The sequence below is a fragment of the Aquarana catesbeiana genome, unplaced genomic scaffold (genome assembly GCF_042186555.1).
Source record: "Aquarana catesbeiana isolate 2022-GZ unplaced genomic scaffold, ASM4218655v1 unanchor229, whole genome shotgun sequence".
In the NCBI taxonomy this organism is placed as follows: Eukaryota; Metazoa; Chordata; class Amphibia; order Anura; family Ranidae; genus Aquarana; species Aquarana catesbeiana.
In genome coordinates this window covers 1,133,020-1,151,210 of record NW_027362656.1, presented here as the reverse complement: position 1 = coordinate 1,151,210, position 18,191 = coordinate 1,133,020, and the positions used below count along the sequence as shown (strand labels likewise).

At 45.4% G+C, this 18,191-nt stretch overlaps 1 protein-coding gene across 1 annotated transcript in view; it reads right to left on the bottom strand.

The window, feature by feature from the left end:
- The window catches only part of LOC141121772 (uncharacterized), a 188,089-nt gene that overhangs the window by 85,889 nt on the left and 84,009 nt on the right, over positions 1–18,191 (bottom strand). The window contains exons 18-21 of the mRNA XM_073611490.1: positions 12,027–12,117; positions 10,443–10,573; positions 9,478–9,614; positions 8,705–9,368 (exon numbers count right to left, since the gene is read on the bottom strand). Of these exons, the coding sequence (XP_073467591.1) occupies positions 8,705–9,368; positions 9,478–9,614; positions 10,443–10,573; positions 12,027–12,117 (1,023 nt within the window). The remainder of the gene's footprint in view (positions 1–8,704; positions 9,369–9,477; positions 9,615–10,442; positions 10,574–12,026; positions 12,118–18,191) is intronic.

The following is an 18,191-nucleotide window of genomic DNA, read 5'->3' as shown; positions in this document are numbered from 1 at the left end:
GGCAAATCCGGGTCAAACAGGTAAACACAAGTAGCAGGAATCAGGAACGGAACACTGGAAGCTAAAAGACAAACCAGCAATTAAACAGAGAACAAGTCAGTCCTTATATAGGCCAGAAAGGGGGTGTAACGCTGACGATCGAACGTTCGTACACCATTACGCCGTTACGCCGTGTAGTGAACCTGTGTGTGCCGCTACTTTGCTAACGCGCATGCGCAGAAGCGCGGCTCCGCTGCGCAAACACACAGGAACCTTCCGATATTGGCAAGCTCTTTTCTTCTGCCACAGCTTCTCTGACAGTCTGCCTAATCCACCTAGCCACAGTAGATTTAGGTGCCTGCCCTCCCTTTCTAGGGCCGCTAAATAAAACTAAAAGATTATTCGACTTTCTGTAGTCCTTTACTCTATCTAGATATGTCAATAAACATTTCCTGACATCTAATAAATTAAACTTCCTCTCCTTCTCATTCTTTGGATTATCACAGAAGGAGGGTAAAATGATCTCCTGAGATCTATTAAACTTAGATGCGACCTTGGGAAGATATAGTGGGTCCTGTCTAAGAACCACTCTATCCTCCAGAATCAACAGAAAAGGCTCCTTAACTGACAGGGCCTGTAGGTCGCTCACCCTTCTGGCTGTGGTTATGGCCAACAGAAACGCTAACTTAAGAGTCAAAAACTTAACTGAAATCTATTGCGCTGGTTCGAAGGGCGCTTTCGTCAGTGCCTCCAAAACCAGAGGTAAATTCCATGGAGGGAATACATTCACCCTGACAGGGGTTAACCTCTCCCTTGCCAGAAGAAATCTCTTAATCAGAGGCTCTAGTGCGAGCCTCTGATCCAAAAATACAGATAACACTGCTATCTGTACTCTCAAGGTGTTTGGAGAAATCCCCTGATCCACCCCTGCTTGTAAAAATTCCAGTACCACTGGTACTGAAGGGTAAGACACCTCCTTATCACAGCACCACTGTGAGAAGCAATTACAAACCTTGGAGTAGATCATCCTGGTGACCAGCTTCCTGCTGCCCAAGAGGGTCTCAATTACCCTATCAGAGCAACCCTTGCCCCTAAGGATCTCCTCCTCAAGAACCATGCCGTCAGTTTGAGGAATCCCGGGTCGGGGTGGAGGACTGGCCCCTGTAGGAGAAGATCTCGTCTGGTTGGAAGATGGAGCGGAGGAGAAATTGACCACTTTTTCAGAGTGGCAAACCAGGTCCTTTTTGGCCACCATGGGGCTACAATGATCAGTCCGCAATCTGAGCGGGCCAATTTTTGTAAGACCCGTGGTATTAAGACTAGTGGGGGAAAGGCGTATGCTAGACGGAAGTCCCAGTCCTGAGACAGAGCGTCCACTCCCTGGGATCCCCCTTCTCTGTTGAGAGAGAAAAAACGATCCACTTTTTTGTTCCCTCTGTGGGCAAAAAGATCTATATCCGGAATCCCTAACTTCTGGCTTATCTGGAGAAAGACCTCCTGATTTAACTCCCATTCCCCTTGGAGGATGGGTTGCCGGCTTAAGAAGTCTGCCACCACATTGGCGGTTCCTCTTATGTGAACCGCCGATATGGACTGAAGATTCTCTTCGGCCCAGTTTAAGATGTTCAGGACTAGATTTAGTAGCTTCCTGGATCTGGTGCCCCCCTGACGATTGAGGTAAGAGACCGTTGTCACATTGTCTGACAGGACTTGGATCTCTAAGCCCTGAATCCTGTCTCCAAAGGATACTAACGCCTGTCCCACCGCCAGGAGTTCCCTGTGGTTGGAGGATGCCCTTGCCTGAGAAGGCGTCCAGGCCCCCTGTTCCTGGACGTCCCCCAGGTGAGCACCCCAACCCCAGGCGCTTGCGTTGGTAGTGATTCTTGTGGGGGTTCCACTGGTCCCAGGCTAGACCCAACCTGAGCTTGTCCTGATCCAGCCACCAATCTAGGGAGGTCCTTACTCTTGTTGGAATAGACACCCTTGCATCCAATGACTCTCTCCTTTTGTCCCAGGAGGACAAAAGGAAGAACTGCAGCTCCCTGGAGTGGAGCTGAGCCCAAGGAACCGCTGGAATACACAAGGTCATTAGACCTAGAACCCTCATGATATGCCTGCGAGAGCACTCCCTGGCTTCTTAAAGAGGATACTGCTGTAACCACCTTTAACCGTTTTTCCTCTGGAAGAAACAGTTTCTGAGCCTCTGTATCCACCAGATATCCCAGGAACACTTTTATTTGGGACGGTGCCAGAGAAGATTTCTCTGTTTACTATCCAGCCCAAGGACTCCAGAGTGAAAATCACTCTGCCTACGTCTACTTCCACCTGCTCTAGGGATTGCCCATATACCAAAAGGTCGTCTAGGTAGGGTATAAGGGACACCCCCTGTAGGTGTAGGTAAGCTACAACCTCCGCCGGACCTTTGTGAAGATCCTTGGACTTGCAGCTAATCCAAAGGGAAGAGCTTGGAATTGCCAATGTTGAATCCCTTCGCTCGTAAGGACTGCGAATCTCAGCAGGGACTGGTGTTCCCTGGTGATCAGGATATAAGGTAAGCATCCCTCAGATCTATCGTGGCTAAGAACGCACCCCTTAATAGATGCCTGCGCACCGTGTATATACTCTCCATCCAGAAGCTCTTTTGTCGCAAAAACCTGTTCAACTTCCTGAGATTTAATATCAGGCGAAATTTCCCTGACGGTTTTTGAACGACAAATACATGGGAGTAAAATCCTTGGTAAAGCTCTTCCGGTGGAACGGGGATGATCACCTCTTGGAATGCCAATCCCTGCAAGCTGTCCAACAGCCCTGCAGCTTTTGAAGTTTCCTTGGGGAGACGGGTCAGAAAAAAGTTTTGAGGGGGAGGGGAGAGAAGTTCCAGACGATATCCCTCTGTTACAATCTGCAAGATATAGGGGCTTTCGGAGATCCTCTTCCACTGAGGGACAAAGTGGGACAATCTCCCCCCTACCCTGATGCTGGCGTCACTTAGACTGCTTGGTGGCGTCTTTAGGTCCAGAAAAGAGCAGACTACCATTTTGTGCGCTCTTTCCCTTCCCCACCTCCTATTCGCATCCTTTTCTCCTTTAACTTTAATCGGGAACTTTTTTCCCTTTTCTGCTGACCTTGACAGCACCTGATCCAGGCCAGGTCCAAAGAGTTGTGAACCTTCAAAGGGCAAACCACATAGCCTTGATCTAGACATATGGTCCCCTTCCCATGATTTGACCCAGACTGCACTCCTGTGCTCCTGACAGACTCCACAGCCGCATCTGCCAAATATGCCTATTATTTCTAACGAGTCTGTGATTTCCTTAGAATCACCCCCTTTAGAAACATGGTTGGAAAGTCTGCCTAACCATGCGTCCACGTTTCTTGCCACGCATGCTGACGCCAAAGCAGGAGCCATGGCAGCCGCATTGGAATCGCATGCTCTGCGCAAAAGCGCATCCGCCCTTCTGTCCATTTGGTCTTTTAGGTTCCCTGAATCCTCAAAAGACAAGTCAGATTTTTTAGAAACCTGCGACAGAGCTGCGTCTAACTTAGGGGTTTTAAAGAATTTCTGCTCTTCTTCCTCCCAAAAGGAAACCTTCTCTTCCAAGTTTTGAGTCCAAGAACCTTTCTTTCCGGGTCTTTCCACTCTCTCAAAATCACCTCCTTTAGGGCCTGATGAACTGGGAACAGCCTGGACTGAGGCTTTCCCAAACCCCTGTACATCTTGTCCCGGGCCGACGCCTGAACCGGAGGTTCTGGGATATCCTCAGAGACATAGATCGCCCTAAGTAACTGCCCCAGGTCTTCCACGGGAAAGAGATGGCTACTAGCTCTAGGACTGTCACTATCCTGGCTGTCAGCGTCTGTTTCTACACCTTCCTCTAATGAGTCCTCCTCTGACTCCTCTGGGTCCTCAAACTCCTCAACTCCCGAAGTGACAGAGGAAGGGGCTTTTTGCAAGGTTTTCTGACCCCTATCTGAAAAACCTTCCTGAGAGGAAGTGCCTTCTCTAGAGGACAGGATTTCTCTATCATCCGCCTTAGGTGCTATAGCTGTCTTAATAGACTGGAGGGTAGAAAGCATCTCCGACTGTACCGCAAGGAAGTCCCTCATAACCTGTGAGGTTTCCTTACTAGACAGTTTCTGTATGCACCTATAGCAAAAAGGTTTCACATGGTCCTGTGGGAGCTTATTATTACAGTTCCCACATTTTTTTGACCTGGGAGGAGGGGGATTTTTGCCCTTCATCTTGTGAGCCCCCTGAGCAGAGCCGCCAGGATCTAGGGAGACAAAAAAGACAAAGTCCAAACTTTAACCAGTTTCCTAAGACTTTCTGTGTGTGTCTCTCTCTCTCTCTCCCCCCCTATGGTGTAGGCAAGACCCCTCTTACTTTACACATTCAAAACGGAAGAGGACTCACCACCACTGGCCTCTTCCTGGGCTAAGGGTGCAGCTGTTACATCCTCTCCATCCATATCTGCTGCTTTGCGAGGTTTTCCGACCCCAAGAGAGGAGTATCGTGAGGCCTTCTGCTTTTCCCTGGAGCGCTGAGTGTCTATCTCCTATACACCGATGATTGGCGCCATTTTGTTGGAGAGCCGCTGTCTGAGGGAGGATTTTGGCCTCTAGTGTCCGAATCCGCCATTTTGGCATAAACCGGAAGTTGGAAGTCACGGCGCCCGGAACCGGAAACGCCGCCATCTTACTCCACCCTGGGATGCTTGCTCCATACACAGGAGCTTCAGCATTCCCTATGAAGTCCAGGACCTCCACCAGCCCTACAAGGCACCTAGGTACCGACCTGGCTGGCGTCCTCTACCCCCTCTGTGGCCTAGACACCAGCCTGAGCCCCAGTTCCTTCGTCACCTCCGTACCTGACTGGTTGGAAGGAAAAAGCATGAGGTATGTGCTCACAGGAGTTCCGGGATACCCCTCTGTACCCGGGAGGCTCCTTGCCGGGGAAGACTCTCTCCCCCGGCCATTGGGGGACCCCCTGAGAAGGACAGGGCCATGGCTGGACCCGCCACCCTCCCCGACTTTGGCGTCCAGCCCTCGGGGGGGACCATCCGCTACCAGCTTCAGGTCTGAGAAAAAACAACAAACGTTGTGCCGGGAAACACAATCAAGAACTGAGGTGCAGAGGGAAGAGAGGGGCCTTTTAACCTTGTATGTTGATTGTGTTTCCTGTCAGGTGGACCAGTCATCTCTCAGGTTATGCCATCCTGGAAGATGACTAGAGAAATTTGTTTTTTTTTTAATTCATTTGGGATATTTATTATAGCAAAAAGTAAAATTGTGTTTTTTTCAAAACTGTTGCTTTTTTTGTTTATAACACAAAAAAAAAAAAAAAAAAAGCACAGAGGTGATCAAATACCGCCAAAAGAAAGCTCTATTTGTGTGGAAAAAAATCATCAAAATTTCATTTGTGTACAGTGTTGCATGACCGTGCAATTGTCATTCAAAATGTTACAGTGCTGAAAGCTGAAAATTGGCCTGGGCAGGAAGGGGGTGAAAGTGCCCGGTATTGAAGTGGTTAATCCATAAACTGTGAGGATCTTACAACAATGAACACTGGATAGGTCGAAAGATCATAATGTGTTCCACTCCATGAGATTTGAGGCTGAGATGCATTACTGGGAAATGAACAAAGGGTGGAGCTAACTATACAGGAAGAGGAGGAACCAGGGACAGAATAATGAATATAACAATTAAAGGCATATCACAAAGCATGTGAAACATGAAACTCCCCATCAAAATCTATGATTTCTATTCTTAACAAACTTTAGTCCAAGTACAATTATAAGCAAATGAAGATTCTTTCCCAGGAACATCTGCAAAACAAGGAGGGAAGGGAAGAACAAGGGGAAACAATGCAAACATTGACATAATACTTGCAGATGCTGATCTCGAAGGTCCAGGCCCTTTGAATCAAGTTGATGACTTGTGAGACTTGTCTTCCTCTTTGGGTAAAAGAAGTACTAGTTCCTTTATAGGCCTGAAGTAAAGGTGTGCAGAACCTTCTTTCATTACTTTAACCACATGCCGACTGGCCGTAGTCAGAATGGCTCCCCTGCGCAAATCACTGTAGCTGTGCGGCGGCAGCTTTAAGGGGTATAGGTGGACGGGCGCGTGCCTCCACGTCACTGAGGAGCCGATGCCTGGTGGCCGCAATGTCCTCCGGTCACCGCGATTGCTCATGACAGAGCAGGAACGTGTGTGTGTAAACACACTAATCCACGTCCTGTGAGGGGAGAGGAGACCGATTGTTTGTTCCTAGTATATAGGAGCACAGATCGGTCTCCTCCCCCAGTCAGTCCTATCCCCCCACAGTTAGAACACACAGTGAGGGAACACATTTAACCCCTTGATCGCCCCCTAGTGTTAATTCATTCCCTGCCAGTGTCATTTATACTGAAATCAGTGGCTATTCATAGCTCTGATCGCTGTATAAATGTCAATGGTCCCAAAATAGTGTCAAAAGTGTCCAAACTTTCCGCCGCAATCCCAATAAAAAAATAAAAATCACAGATCACCGCCATTACTAGTAAAAAAAAAAAAAAAAAAAATATAATAATAATAATAATAAAAATTCCATAAATCTATCCCCTATTTTGTAAGCGCTATAACAACTTTTGCACAAACCAAACAATTTACGCTTTTACCAAAAAATATGTAGAAGATTACATATCGGCCTGAACTGGGGGAAAAAATAGTTTTTTGTTTTTTTTTTTAAATTGGGATATTTACTATAGCAAAAAGTAAAAAAATATTGTGTTTTTTTCAAAATTGTCGCTCTTTTTTTTGCTTATAGCGCAAAAAATAAAAACCGCAGAGGTGATCAAATACCACCAAAAGAAAGCTCTATTTGTGGGGAAAAAAGAACATCAATTATGTTTGAGTTCAACGGTGTCAGTTAAAGTGAAGCAGTGCCGTATCGCAAAAAAATGGCCCGGTCAGGAAGGGGGTAAATTCTTCCAGGGCTGAATTGGTTAACTTCTACTTTATGTAGTTTTCCATCGTTACTTGGCATAGTATTTGTAATAAGACCCATAGGCCAATAGTTGCGATGAGAATCTGTCTCTTTCAAGAGAACTGTGTCTCCTACTTGTAGGTTGAGTTTGCTAGTTTGCCATTTATTGAGACTTTGAAGGTTAGAAAGGTACTCCATCTTCCAGCAGTTTCAAAACACAACAGCAAGATGTTGAACCTGTTTCCATTGATGCTTGTATCTGTTAGGGTAATCAACGTCCTCTGTGAGAATAGTGGCTATCCCAATATTTTGGGTAATAAGAGTGGCTGGAGTGAGCAATACTGGAGACACTGGATCTGAGGACACAGAGACCAGTGGCCTTGCATTGATTATAGCAGACACCTCTGGAAGAAGAGTGACTAAGATTTAATGGGTAAGCTGGGATGTTTTTTGGTCCAGTAGCATAGAGTCCTGGATTTTTCTTACAACTACAATCATGCCTTCCCAAGAGCCTCCTATGTGAGAGGAATGAGGTAGGTTGAATTCCCATTTACACTTGTCATTTAAGAAGTTCACTATCTTTTATGCTCCTGTAAAATTAGTCCCACAGTCACATCTAAGTAACTTTACAGGTCCTCATACAGAAACAAATCTTCTGAAGGCATTAATGAAACAGGAAGAGTCCATTGATTCTATCACTTTGATGTGCACTGCACAAACTTATCGTTAGCAACTCTACCACAAGTTCTGAGTGTAACAGTCCAGGGCTCCAAATATGTCCATGCCAACGTTAGTAAATGGTGATTCAGTGCTTAACTGGTCAGGCGGCAGCTCTGCCTTCTGTTGTAGGTGCTTTCCTCTTAGTTTTTGGCACTTGACACATTTCTGGAGTATGGACGATATACACTCTTTCATCCCGACGATCCAGAAACCTGCAGACCTTACTGTTCCCTCTGCAAAAGTGAAAACCTTGGTGCTAAACTTGCTCATGGAAATGTCTAACTAACAGAGCAGTAATGTGATGACGTCCAGGAATAATGAGGGGATTTTTTCTTCACTGAACGAATTAGATCTTCCAATGTGACCACCGACTCAAAGTAAATTGTTGTGATCAATTATTGGATTTAATTTGTACAGAGGGCTATCCTTAGATAGGTTGAGTTCCTTTGATATGTTAACAATCTCTTGTGAGTACACTTTATGTTGGACACATCGGATGATAACCATTTCTGCTTGAGCAACCTCCTAAATTGTGGAGGGGCCTTTACAGATATCCCATTTGTGACACTACTTTTCAGTGCTAGAGCAGTTTGCAAATTGATGAGCAATGTGAATAAGATGTGCAATGGCTCATACAACAAAGGACCACTTAGAAAAGCTTTCAAAACAGGGAGGACTCGGCCTTACACTTGCTTTCACAGGTGTTGAGTTTTACGGTAGCAGCTCTGAATACCTTATCAGATTCCGGATAAACCAGTTCAAAGGGTAGAATTTGTAGAAATTAAGATGAGTTTATCATTCAAGAGTACTGGTGGAGATAGCCATGATGTGTCCATAAATGCAGTAGTAGGTACTGCATGACTGCCGCAATCAGCAGGGTTGAGGTTAGTGGGAACATAGTTCCATTGTTCAGGCATAGAGAACTTCCTAATACGTTCCACTCTGTTACCGACATACACATAGAACTGCAATGTTTGATTGTGTATATATCCTAGGACTATTTTGCTGTCTATAAAAAAGTCAAAAGGAGTCTATTTCAACATCTGTTTCAAGTTCTATAAGCGCAGCAATTTCCACAGCTAACACAGCTGCACAAAGTTCAATCCTTGGAATAGTCTGTGCAGATTTTGGTGTGAGCTTGGCCTTGCCCATGATAAATCCTACACCGACTTCACCATTGAGATTCGTAGCTCGAAGATAGGCCACGGCAGCAATGGCTTTGTTGGGTGCATCGGAGAAGACAATGGTTTCTCTTCTGGTGGCATGCTTTAAGGATGCTAAGGTGTAAGAGCATTGTATCAGGATTAATGCTTTTAGAGACCGTTTCCAGGATTCCCACCTTTGTTGTTTCTCCTTGGGTAAGGGGAAATCCCAGTCTGAGCTTTCAGAAGTAAGTGGTCTCAGCATCTTACCCTGAATGGTGAGAGGTGCAATGAAATCCAACAGATCATAAATGCTATTCACTGTAGACAAAACTCTTTGCTTTGTGAAGGGCTTGTCACAGACTGATGCTTGAAATGTGAATGTGTCTTGCTTAACATTCCAAAGCAATCCAAGACTGTGTTGCGTAATGGAAAGGTCAGAGCCTAGTTGGAATTTGACACTGATAGCAATGTCATGAGAAGGTAAGGCTCTCATGACCTTGTCGTTGTTGGAGATGATTTTGTGAAGTCTAATGTTTGCAGTGGCAAGCATGTTCTGGGTTCTAGTGAGAAGGTCAATAGCTTCTTCCGTAGGCAGAGATTTGAGTCCATTGTCTACATAGAAATTACTTTCGACGAACTGTCGTGCATCAGATCCAAATTCTCTCTCACCCTCGAGCCATTTTCCTCAGTCCATAAATTGCTACTGCAGGAGAAGGACTGTTACCGAAAACATGTACCTTCATCCTGTAGTCTATGACTTTATCAATGACATCATTTTGCAGTACCTTCGGAACCTGAGGAAGTTCCTGCAGTTTTCACAGGAGATGAAACAGTGGAACGTTTGCTGAATGTCAGCCATAACAGCAATTGGTTCTTGTCTGAAGCAAAGTAAAACGCTTATTAGATTCTTATTAGACCGCGGTCCATATCAAGCTATTTGGATGCTCCATGGTGGACCGCGGCTCAGAACGAGGCTTGACATGATCTTCCGGTATTTAGGGAGGTGATGCAGAGCGCCGCCCGTGCCCCTGGATGACGTGACCTATCACGAAATGCATAGGGCGGAGCAGGACAACGCGCTGACGTCACCTCTAGTCTGTGTGTTTTCTTCCAGTAGGACGGGTTTGTCCGTGTGTGATCGGCTGACAACGGACTTCAGGCTTGATTACTGACGCTTTATGTAAGTGTGTTATTGACGTTTTATGAAAATAAAGTTAGAAGGTTTTACACGATCTGAGCTTTCTACTTTTTGTTACATGTTATGTTTACATCTGAACCGATTTGGTCCTTATGACGATCTGAGGTACAGCCACAGCAGTCCAACACGGGAGATACACTTACCACTACAGCTGACATGCCTTCTATGATCCTCTGTAATGGGGGATCATCTATGTCTGGTAAGAAGTAACCCCCTTCTATACTGGTGGTGAACCATAATCTTTCGTCACACAACAGTTGAAGATTCTCCTATGTGTGGACTTTTATATATTTGTTTTTACACGGTGAACTATTCAAAATATATTGAAAGACCTTTTTTATTTCTTTCAAATGTGACCTGATTCGGTTTTAGGTACCATTATTAGGGATCACAGAGCTATACACCATTAGTCTTTTTTCCAGTCTATTCATCTTACCGAATCATTCTGGAATGTACTGGAAGATATAAAGGAAAAACATCTTGAGGTACAGTAGGTGCAGAAACCTTGATTAAGTGCCTTGGCTGCTGTGATAGGGAGTTGACGTTCTGGAGGAGTATGTGAAGAATCTGAAGCATAAGATACAAATGAGTGTCTGCAACTGCAGTCTCTTTCACTTTCACTAGCAGCTTGTTCTAAGACCCTTACCTTGCCTGTGGCATGCTCACTATGTTTTTCCAAAACTTCCATTTCTGCTTTCTGTCGTGCGGTTTGAGCTTCCATCTCTGCTTTCTGGCGTGCAGCTTGAGCTTCCATCTCTGCTTTCTGGCGTGCAGCTTGAGCTTCCATCTCTGCTTTCTGTCGTGCAGCTTGAGCTTCCATCTCTGCTTTCTGTCGTGCAGCTTGAGCTTCCATCTCTGCTTTCTATTGGGCAAAAGCTGCCTGAATTTTAGAAGCTTCAGCATCTGCACAGGCTTTTATGAGTTGTTGACTGATCTTGATTGTAGGGATTAGGAAGATCTTGTGGAGTGTCTAGTATATGGTGCAGCTTGAGCTTTCGTTTCTGCTTTCTATTGGGCAAAAGCTGCCTGGATTTTAGAAGCTTCAGCATCTGCACAGGCTTTTATGAGTTGTTGACTGATTTTGATTGTAGGGATTAGGAAGATCTTGTGGAGTGTCTAGTAGATGCAGAGCGATAAGATCTGGATTCTTGAAACTATGTTATTCTCACTTCTGCCTTTGTATGCACCACTAAATTGTCACTTTCAAGATTGAGCTCCTCAGATCCCTTTAATTCTTCCAATGACCCTTGAGTGTTGTTCCACTTTAAGAGATTAATATATTTAACACAGTCTTTGATAACTCTCATAAGCAACATTCAATTTCTTGATAGCGCCCTCTAGTTGTAATTGCTCATGAGATTGTTAAGAGATAGCAGACATGCATTTAACAGTATTAGACCATAAGTCATTGATATTAGACAGCAGTTCTTCCTGGTCAGCTTTAAGATTCTCTTACACTCTCCAGGTTGGTTTTGTTAAGCGTTTTTCTCTCTTGTTTGATTCCGGGTTTAATTCCTGATCTGGTAGGAGTTCTGATTCTGGTTGTGTATTAGTTTCCCCAGATTGCATATTAATTAGCTCAAACATTGTGAGAGGGTTAATAGTAAAGTCCTTCCAGCAGCAATGTATCAATTTCCTGTGCCTGAGCTCAGGTTTTGAAGGCTATAGTTACAGAAAGGTTTGCTTTGCCTTTCTTATAAGGATTTCACAGACAAAAAGCCATGTGCTAATGCATACAGAGGCAGCGTATAAACTATTTGTATGGCACAGTTGTATGAACATTCACAGCAGTAATATTGTCTTGTGGCTGATGAGTGCTATGCTGAGATTTGCTTTCAGGCGCATACAGGCTTGTGTTCACTCTCTGTTAGCTGCTATTTCCAGTGACCATATAACATCTCACTGTGTAGCCAGGGATAGCAAGGATCCTATGAAAGACATTTCATTGATCTTTCTAACAATCTTTTGACTGTTCTGCCTCTCCAATCTAAGCATTGAAAGTGTAATCTATGTAACTTACAGTTGTGTTGAGATATTAATAACCCAATCTTAGCTGAATAAACAGACAGTGACAATCCAGATGACATCTTGAAGATCTTGTGAAGTTTAATCTATAAAGTGAGGATCTTACAACAATAAACATCAGATAGATCAAAAGATCATAATGTGATCCACTCCATGAGACATGAGGCTGAGATGCATTACTGGCAAAATGAGCAAAGGGTGGAGCTAACTATACATGATAAATCTGAGCTACAGGAAGGGGAGGAACCAGGGACAGAATAATATATATAACATTTTAAGGTATATCACAAAGCATGTGAAACATGACAACGAGAACTGTCTTTTTAGGAGTAACAGTGGTGAGGGGATTATGGGATGAGTGCCCCCACCCCCTCTATCACTCATTGCAATCTTCCCAACACAAGAAGTACTGCACTTCCTTATTTAGTCCATGATTTAGTCATGAATAACAGCAGGGCTGAGCCCCACCAGAGGTCAGAGAGTGAGGATGGGGGGAGAACAACCAAGATCAAGACTGGACTGATCCTGAAGACCAACATCATTGGGTTATTGACTCCTCCCTCATCACTTTCTGTTTAAGGTTCCAAAGTTTGAGGATGTCATCACATTATTATCAACATGTAAAAGTCTGTGCTTCAATCAAATCATAAGATATAAAATGTCCAGCTGGTAGAAATAGGGTGTAACAAAAGAGAATATATATTATGTTTATATATAGCAGTGGGTAGAAAGGAGAGAGCAGAAGTCAGGACTATGTAATGTACAACATATTGTATAAGATACAGCAGATAGGGCTATATAGTATCAGAATGATATAATGTACAATATAGAGTATATAGTGCAGGGGTCAGGAGTATGTAATGTATAGTATGAATTTTACAGTTTAAGGGTCAGGCAATCAGTGCTGGTTTAAATGCTCACATGAGACAAGTTGAAGAGGACCCAACCCACTCCCTATCATCTCCTGAGACTGAATACATTGTTTCTGTGTGTTTATCAGATGATGGGGGATCTAGGTGGATCCTCCGTACTGCTCTCTCCTTTACAATAAAGTCTCCTCTTACCCGGTGATGTGAGGGGTGGCTGATTGTCCATCATGACATCATTGTAGAGATCCTTGTGTCCTTTTAAATACTCCCAGTCTTCCATGGAGAAATAGATAGTGACATCCTGACACCTTTTAGGAACCTGACACACACAATGATACAGTCACCATCCAGACACATCCCTTGTCTGTTACTGGATAATGTCCCAGAATTCCCATCACCGCTCACCTCTCCTGTCAGCAGCTCCATCATCTTCTTGGTGACTTCTAGAATCTTCTTTGTATTTCTCTATTCTATCAGGGAGGGAGGTGGAGGCAATGTGATGGTCATATGATCACTGGATGTCATAGGAGGAATACTCTAGATCTGAACACAGATAGTAAAATCAAACAATACCCCCAGAATCCTCCTCACCTCTCCATTATAATAAAGCCCCATTCCCAGGCTGAGGTATAATTTTCCCACACAGGACCCCCACACTACGCAGGTTAAAAGCTTGTTGCAGGCATTCTGATGCCATTACATACAATGCAGAACCAACAGTTCCACTTTGCAAGTGCCAAGGGTCCGCCCACATCCTAAGAGCCTCAGAAAAAAAGCCAGATGGAGGGACATTGGGAGGAGGAGCTGTGAGGTCAGTGTGATGTCATAGAACATATAGACTCTGGATGGAGGGACATTGGGAGGGGGAGCTGTGAGGTCAGTGTGATGTCATAGGACATATAGACTCTGGATGGAGGGACATTGGGAGGAGGAGCTGTGAGGTCAGTGTGAGGTCATAGGACATATAGACTCTGGATGGAGGGACATTGGGAGGAGGAGCTGTGAGGTCAGTGTGATGTCATAGGACATATTAACTCTATATGGAGGGACATTTGGATGGGGAGATTTGAGGGGTCCTCTATATGAGGCTCCATGCAAACCAAATCATTGTTCTTGGGTGTGTCCTACCTCTCCTAATCCGAAGAGTGAACTTTGAACTTTACCATACATAAATCTGTCACAAATCTGTAAAAGTAAGCTCTCAAGTGATCAGGTGATGTAGGGAGGAATGTAATGTAAATAGCAGACCATTTTCCCCAGAGCTCCTTATGGTGGGGATGGATTTTGCTGCGCACTGGTGCCAAGTTTCCACCCTAGGGTTGCCACCTGTCCGGTTTTCTCCCGGACAGTCCAGTTTTTCAATGATGTGTTCAGTTTTCCATCTCCCTCAGACCCGGACGCATCATTCACACTGGACTCCACTGGGAGTGAAGAGTCTGATCGCCATCTGATGTGTGTCTCCCCTCTCGACGGCAGAGTGTCAGTGGAACAAAGCTCCCCCTCTGCCCCCTCCTCCACTCTGTTTACACACACACGGAGGAGGAGGGAGACATGCTGATCGAGGTCTGTACAAAGTTTTCTATGTTCTGTAGACGGACAGGGAGGAGGAGGAGAGTGGCTGGGAAGGAGAAAAATGTAAAAAATGTGTAGTGATTGGGGGGGTTAAGAAGATATGTGCTGGGGGGTGCACGTTGGCAAATCAGACCCCCAAGCGCCCCCCCAGAAAATATCTGACCCCCCTTGCACTAGCCCTCTCCTCTCTTTAAGCGCCCCCCCAGAACATATCTGCCCTCACCCCCATTTTGCACTAGCCCACTCCCCTCCCAAAGCACCCCCAGCACATATTAGAACCCCAAGCTCCCCCAGCACAACATATCTAACCCCCACCTCCTTGCACTAGCTCTCTCCCCTCACAAAACACCCCCCCAGCACATATCAGACCCCCAAGTGCCCCCCCAGCACATATCCAACCCCCCCTTGCACTAACCCTCTCCTCTCTTAAAGCGTTCCCCCAGCACATATCTGACCCCCCACCCCCATCTTGCACTAGCCCTCCCCACTCCCAAAGCGCCCCAGCACACATATTAGACCCCCAAGCTCCCCCCTGCATATATCTAACCCCGACCCCCGCTCCACTCACAAAACACCCCCGCAGCACATATCAGACCCACCCTTGCACTAGTCCTCTCCCCTCTTAAAGCACCCCCCCAGCACATATCAGATCCCCAAGCACCCCCAGCACATATCCAACCCCTCTTTGCACTATCCCTCTCCCCTCCTGAAGCACCCTCCATTACATACCTGACTCCCCCCGAACACTAGCCCTCTCCCCTCCCATAGAGTCCCCCCAGCACATATCTAACTCCCTCCACCCCCTGTCAGCACTAGCTCTCTCCCCAGCACATATCTGACCCCTGCAATTTGTGCATTAATTATTTCTGACCCCCGCTTTCCATGCAGAGCACTCACAATTTGGCCACATGCACCTTTCACCATGGCGGGCTAGTCGCGCCACATTACTGCTCTCTTTCAGGCTACCAAAAGTGTCCTAGGTCTTTTACACTCTTATAGCGTATACACCAAAAAAAAATGGCACCACTAAACTGTTCGGGTTTGACTTGAAGAAAAGGTGGCAACCCTATTCCACCCCCCGGGGTCACTGCAGGTGTAGAGAAAAGCTGTGCAAGAGGATATGGAGGAGAGATGAGGAGGAGATCCAGGAATCAGGATAAAGGTCAGGACAAGCAACAGACGAGCGCATCCAAGAGATGAAGCCGGGGTCACTACACAGAAAATCAATCCAAGGAAACAACAGGCAGGACGAGGAATAGCAAGAAGGAGCTCAGAGACAAATGAGAATATTGCTCAGCCAATGGGAGATTATCTCAGCATGACTTACATAATGAAGGAGATGAGGGGGAGGGGAGGAAGTCACTTAGGGTGACCATAGATACATGGAAATTCAGCTGGTTCAGCAGGGATTGGTCACATTTCCATCCATGTGTGGTCACTGCCGGATAAAAGTCACTTGATCAGCGGCTGCAGCCAATAGCTTCATCACTGATCTGTGTATTCTGAGAGCGGAGGAGCGCCCCCATTGTCAGAAAACAAGCGCAGCGGGGAGGATTCCCCTATCCTCCTCCAATGTGTGGATGGGGGAAACACTTCAGTTTTTTTCCTCTCATCCCGCTGGCTGAACGATAAAACTAAACCATGTATGGCCAGCTTTGGAAGCATGATATATTAATCATCAACTGATCCCCCTGAAGAGGTTAATGTACGTATTACCTTCTCAGCCACAAGATCCAGCAAGGTGTCCTCTAACACATGGAACTTCCTGTCTCTAGCTAACTTTACTTCCTACCATGCCTGACATCACTTCCTGTTTGTATTCCATAGAGACTTCCTGTCTGGGTAGAAGTGAGATCACCATCTTGTGGAGTTCAGAGGAACTGCAGTGCTGAGAAACGTCTGGCAGTGTGAACACGGCCTTGTGCTGTGTGTGTATGTACTGTATATCCTTATAGATGGGTCATCTCCACTCCCACCAAGGGGGATAGAAATATATTACTGCTCGGGGGAGACATTTTGGCTCCTTTGATTTTGCAGTAAAATTGATTGCAGATTTAGTCATGTAGAACATCTGTTATATGGATACAAAGAACCCCAGCCGAGAGTAAAGGGTGGAAATGGCTCCTGATCCCCAGATTTGGGCAATTATGTCACCAATATAAATAGAATAAAACCCGCGCTATGTGTAACAACTCAAATACCTACAAAAATAACTTATACCGGACTGCTGCTGTAACAAAGGTAAGTATTCCCTTTATCAATTAGAAAAGCATTATGTGTCACAGCGCTGTCCTATTGTGTGTGCACATAAATCATCACAAATACACTAAAATATGTGGAGACATTCATATATAAAGTGCTAGGGGCTCAAATAATATTCTCTGCAGATCTACTGCTTCCACTTTACACCTACTTCTTATGGTGTTTATTATTAAATTAAGAAAACTGATCCATGTGCAAATTCAAATACAACATAAAGCGCTTTCCACTTTGCACCTACTTCATTAATCGTATAATATTTGCTGCTATATTAAATAAACAAAAAATCTCTGCAAATTCATGTAAACATACAATATTTTGTGCTCAATATAGTGTTCTCTGCAAGTCTACTGCTTCTACTTTGCATCTACTTCAATTAAGTTTTTTCTTATTACAAAAATCCACCAATCAATGAAAAGTTGATAAGGTGTAAAGTTCTCGGTGCTCCAAACTGTGCCAGCTGTAGTGTAGCCACGCCTTCTTCCACCTCTTACACACGTGATGGTGAGGGCGCCCCCTTAGTAGTGCTTCCCCACTCACCAGAGCAATATGACTCCCAGCTTTTCATCTACCAGAGTCACCAACATCCTTCACACTCCCCTCACCTCCGATGGCAAAGGAACTGGATCCTCCTCGCTCACTCCTGCAAGTCTGCTGCGCTTTCTGTCAGTCTCCCCCCTAGACTCGGCTTCCTCCTCCGACCGCTGTTCCAGCAGGAGCTCCACCTCTTCATACACACTCAGAGCTCCGCCTCTTCATATACACTCAGAGCTCCGCCTCTTCATACACACTCAGAGCTCCGCCTCTTCATACACACTCAGAACTCCGCCTCTTCATACACACTCAGAGCTCCGCCTCTTCATACACATAGAGCTCCGCCTCTTCATACACACTCAGAGCTCTGCCTCTTCATACACACTCAGAGCTCCTCCTCTTCATACACACTCAGAGCTCCGCCTCTTCATACACACTCAGAGCTCCTCCTCTTCATACACACTCAGAGCTCCGCCTCTTCATACACATTCAGAGCTCCGCCTCTTCATACACACTCAGAGCTCCTCCTCTTCATACACACTCTGGGCTCCGCCTCTTCATAGACACTCAGGGCTCCACCTCTTCATACACACTCAGAGCTCTGCCTCTTCATACACATTCAGGGCTCCGCCTCTTCATACACTCAGGGCTCCGCCTCTTCATACACATTCAGGGCTCCGCCTCTTCATACACACTCAGGGAGGAGAGGAAGGGGAAGGATATACAGTACATACACATACCTCACAACTGTCCCTGATTTTGAGGGACTGTCCCTGATTTGGAACAATGTCCCTCCTTTTCTCCTCATTTGTCCCTCATTTTGGTCGTATCTATATAATTGTATATAAAATGCACTATTTATCTTTCAAAAAGTGTTTCCCAGTGCTAAATCTTTCATCCAATTACTAAATTGCTGCATCTGTAAG